Source organism: Bactrocera tryoni, unplaced genomic scaffold, assembly GCF_016617805.1.
Source record: "Bactrocera tryoni isolate S06 unplaced genomic scaffold, CSIRO_BtryS06_freeze2 scaffold_25, whole genome shotgun sequence".
NCBI lineage: Eukaryota > Metazoa > Arthropoda > Insecta > Diptera > Tephritidae > Bactrocera > Bactrocera tryoni.
Window position 1 is genome coordinate 22,009,477 of NW_024395977.1, and position 3,872 is coordinate 22,013,348.

At 34.0% G+C, this 3,872-nt stretch overlaps 1 protein-coding gene across 1 annotated transcript; it reads left to right on the forward strand.

The window, feature by feature from the left end:
* The first annotated feature begins 260 nt into the window (after positions 1 to 260).
* LOC120780972 lies at positions 261 to 765 on the forward strand. Its single transcript, XM_040113199.1, has 2 exons — positions 261 to 396; positions 460 to 765. The coding sequence occupies exons 1-2, from the start codon at positions 274 to 276 to the stop codon at positions 643 to 645; spliced, it is 309 nt and encodes a 102-aa protein (XP_039969133.1). The 5' UTR covers positions 261 to 273; the 3' UTR covers positions 646 to 765.
* Positions 766 to 3,872: the final 3,107 nt, after the last annotated feature.

Here is a 3,872-nt window from a genome sequence, read left to right on the forward strand (position 1 = left end):
TGCAAGCAAGTGAAATACAATTTTTAAATTTAAAAATTTCGAAGTGGAATATACATATTTTAAAACATTAAAAAAATAAGTGAAATGAAAAGAAGACATTTTGCTAATTGTCTTTCAAAACAAAAAAGGACTTTCCAGTCCAACATAAAAATTATAAAAAAATATTTGAAAGGGGAAAGTGAAAATGAAAGTGGAAGTGTAAGTTCTAGTGCGTTTTTTGAAAGGATTCCTCTTGTAAGTATTAGGGAATTAGTGGAGCAGTCAGTGTGCCGCATGACCGGCGAAGTGATTGACAAAGAGCTGGATGACGTCGCTAGCACTTTTCCGATGGAGTCGCAAGCAACTGTTGCGGAAGTGGAAGATAGACTACAAAGCCAAGCCTATGCCCAAACAGTGGTAACCTAAAAAATTAAATATAATAAGTTTACTACTAGTTACAATACTCTTACTTCTTTTAAGACTGCATTCCTCCACAAACTTAAAGGCGCCAGTGATAATGTGGCTGACGTAATACCTAAGGTTTTCTCAGATGAGCTCTTGGAAGGTTATAATTGGGATGGCAGGTGGAGCAAGAAATCCCTATGCAAGTTGGCACTGGTTTATACCATTTTAAGAAGTACATACATATTCATAATTGCAACTTAATGTTTACTTAAAATGTTTACTAATATATATTTTTGTTTTAATTTAGACGTGTTTCAACAACAAGGGTGTAGGAGTTTCGAGCAAAATATAAAGCGGTCAATACTGCTCAGCCATCACAGGTTAAAGCAGCGTAGTTATGTAAAACAAAAAAAAAGGAAACAATAATTACATTTAAAAACTAAACAAATTAAAACCAAAAAATGAATCTTTAATTTTATATTAATTTGTTTTTACTTTTTGTAAAATTTTTTTATAACATGAATTAATGAATATTATATGAATTAAAATAAATTTATTTTTTTCTAAATAAAATAAATTACAATAAATTAATAAATACATAATTTTTACATGTGCTTACATCATATATGACTGTCACAACTGCATGATATTTACATCATATGCGATAGTCACACATGCCTGAATTTTACATCACATATGATTGTCTCAACTGCATGATTTTTATATCATTGTGATAGACACACATGCATGATGTTGACATCAAGCATAACAGGCATTCATGACAGAGATTTATATCATTAATGACACAAATTTTTATTCTAAACACCGTTGGAGTGAGCAGTGTAGCTATATGTTGTTCAGGTTGTTAAGCCCAGTAAGTAAGAAAGAAATGCAATATCACATGTATACAAAAGTTTTTGTCAACTTTTTCATATTGCCCTTAAAAATGTGATAGAAACTTGCACTGAGTCAGTGACAGAAAATTGTGTCACTAGTGATTGTCAAATGATTGATCATATGATTATCATCGTTCTTGTAGGGATTACTGCCAAAAATCAGTTTCGCTCCAAGGTTTTGCATGGCGCATACTGAAAAAAAGTAACAGCAATGATGTGGGTTGAACATTTCGATAATAATAGCTCGTAAAAGTTTTGATTTTGTTAGCGGATAGTGGATGTTCTTCGGATTCAAAATGTGAGTGTAAAATTCATAAGAACAGTAAAAAAATGGCATACTTTAATATGTTATAGTTTTGGTCTTTTATTGCGAATAGCTCTCGTGCAGTCAAAATCGAAATTTTACCTGTTATTTTCTGCGGCCGATTTTATTTAGGGACGATAGTAAAGGAATGATAGTAGATACGTTAAAAGAGAAATTAGGACAGTCAGGGTTGAATGTTACAGGCAAGAAAAAATTGCAATTGTGTTTGAAGTAAATTGGGTCAAGTAATTATTTTAAGTTTAAACTAAAAGGATATTGTGCTCAGCAGTGAAAAGAGCACAGAAAATAAGTGATTAAAACTGACAGACTATCAAGAGGTATAATACGCTATTGATGTTGCGAAATATAGAGCTAACTGTGGAAGAATTATTATGGGAAAAAGGCGTGCTTACGGCAGTAGGCAGCTTTACGGAAGAGATGACAGCAGAGGGGTTGTTATTGAACGTTACATTTCACGTGGTTAGGGAACATGATAATCCGTATTAAACAATGCTCTGAAATTATGTACATCAGAATGTTCAGTAAACCTTTGAAAGTTTATTGGATGGCAGTGAGGCGCGCAGAAGATGGCTTCTGGGGGTGCGTGTGGTACTGCTGAAATTTTGTTTGTTGTTTGTTTGTGTGAATTGGAAAGGAGTTAACGGTTGGATTAATAGTTACCATCGTTAGAAGCCTTGTAATAGGCCAGTACAGTCTAGTAATACCAGCCGGAATTTGAGCCACGTACAGTGCCTCAGGTGGATCAGCAAAGTGTTGACAAAGAGGTCGCACGTATGTATAAAGAGGGTATTATTCAGAATATTGTGTCGGAACAAGCATCGCCAGAAATGTTAGTTTCAGAGAAAAGTTGAGCAAAAAGGTTTTGTCTTATTTTTCATGAGAATAACGAACAAATAATTCGATAAATTTTCTAATGACTACCATGGGAAAAGCGTTAGACAAAATGGGTACAAGCAGGTACAGTCCTTTTGAATTTGAGGTTTTGATAGCTATAAAGCCTGCATTAACATAACAAGCAATTGTAACACTTTCACTACGACTGTCAAGAAATAATACGTACGTGACAGGAAGATGAGGTGATCGACAAAAATTCAGTTATGTGGTAAAATCGTCAGCTCTGAGTCTCGCATACTGTTATTGCAACCAGTGTGCCACGAGGAAACGAACAATGCTATCTAAGAAATGTCAAAGTAACCCCAGTCAGTGGTATCATCACGTCGCAAAGAAATAGAGGGGTTGAACGTAAAATGCGATTCATTAAGACAAATAGCTCATGGAAATAGAACATTTAATAAAATACAGAAAAAGTTTTAATACAGCATAGACGATTTTGTAGCTACAAAAAAACTCACTTTGGGATGGCTACTAAATTGAAACTGAACTATTTTGGACAGAACAAGGAAATCGCCAACTAGAACATGATAAATACGAGTTCGAAAAAGGAAGGACCGAAGAAGACTACGACACTGGCAGAATATATGAAAAAATTAACTTAATTATTCGAAATGGAATAATAAGTCCGGACGATTGTAGGAATGAAATGGATAATAAACAGTAGTAGGTGGCGACATTTACTGACCGAAAACAAACGAAGCGTCCATTATAACGGATAAGAAATATGTAGCGGTGATTGACTGAGCGATAGAGAATTCCTCCAGCATTAGAACCTGCAACATCGAAGGAGGGGTATTAAGCTTTATAATACACAGTTTTATTAATCTAAAATAATTCTTGCTTTTCATGTCAATTCCCAAATATAAATACTATATGACAATAACTTCGACAGCTATGATTTGCTTGTATTTCATTTCCCTAAGGATAAAGCCGCATTAAAACAATGGATTCATTTTTGTCGTCGGACGGATTGTGGTTTTTGCTGATGTCCCCCACTTAATAAAACTACAAAGAAATCATTTTTTGGATAAGGGCTTTACTATCAATGGAAAAATTGTTAGAAAAGATATAATTGTGAAGCTGCTCTCGCTAACGTCCAACGAGCTGTCCATCACGCACAAACTTTCCCAGAAACATTTGTCTGTGACAGGAGCAAAAAGGCAAAAGGTTAAATTAGCCACAAAATTGTTCTCCCACACAATTGCTCAAGCAATAACTCGAGCGGCTAGTTTAGGTTTACTAGATAACGAAAATTGGGAGGAATGCCATCGACTTTTTAAAATTGTAAGTAATATTTAAAATATTAATTAAAATGTTCATATATTATAAATATTCATTTTATAGACAAATGACTGGTTTGACGTAATAAATGT

Bases quoted from the DNA above. Each gene is read 5' to 3' on its own strand.
- LOC120780972 (XM_040113199.1), top strand. From the start codon at position 274: ATGACCGGCGAAGTGATTGACAAAGAGCTGGATGACGTCGCTAGCACT. The intron at 397-459 runs GTAACCTAAAAA...ACTTCTTTTAAG, and splicing joins AAGCCTATGCCCAAACAGTG to ACTGCATTCCTCCACAAACT.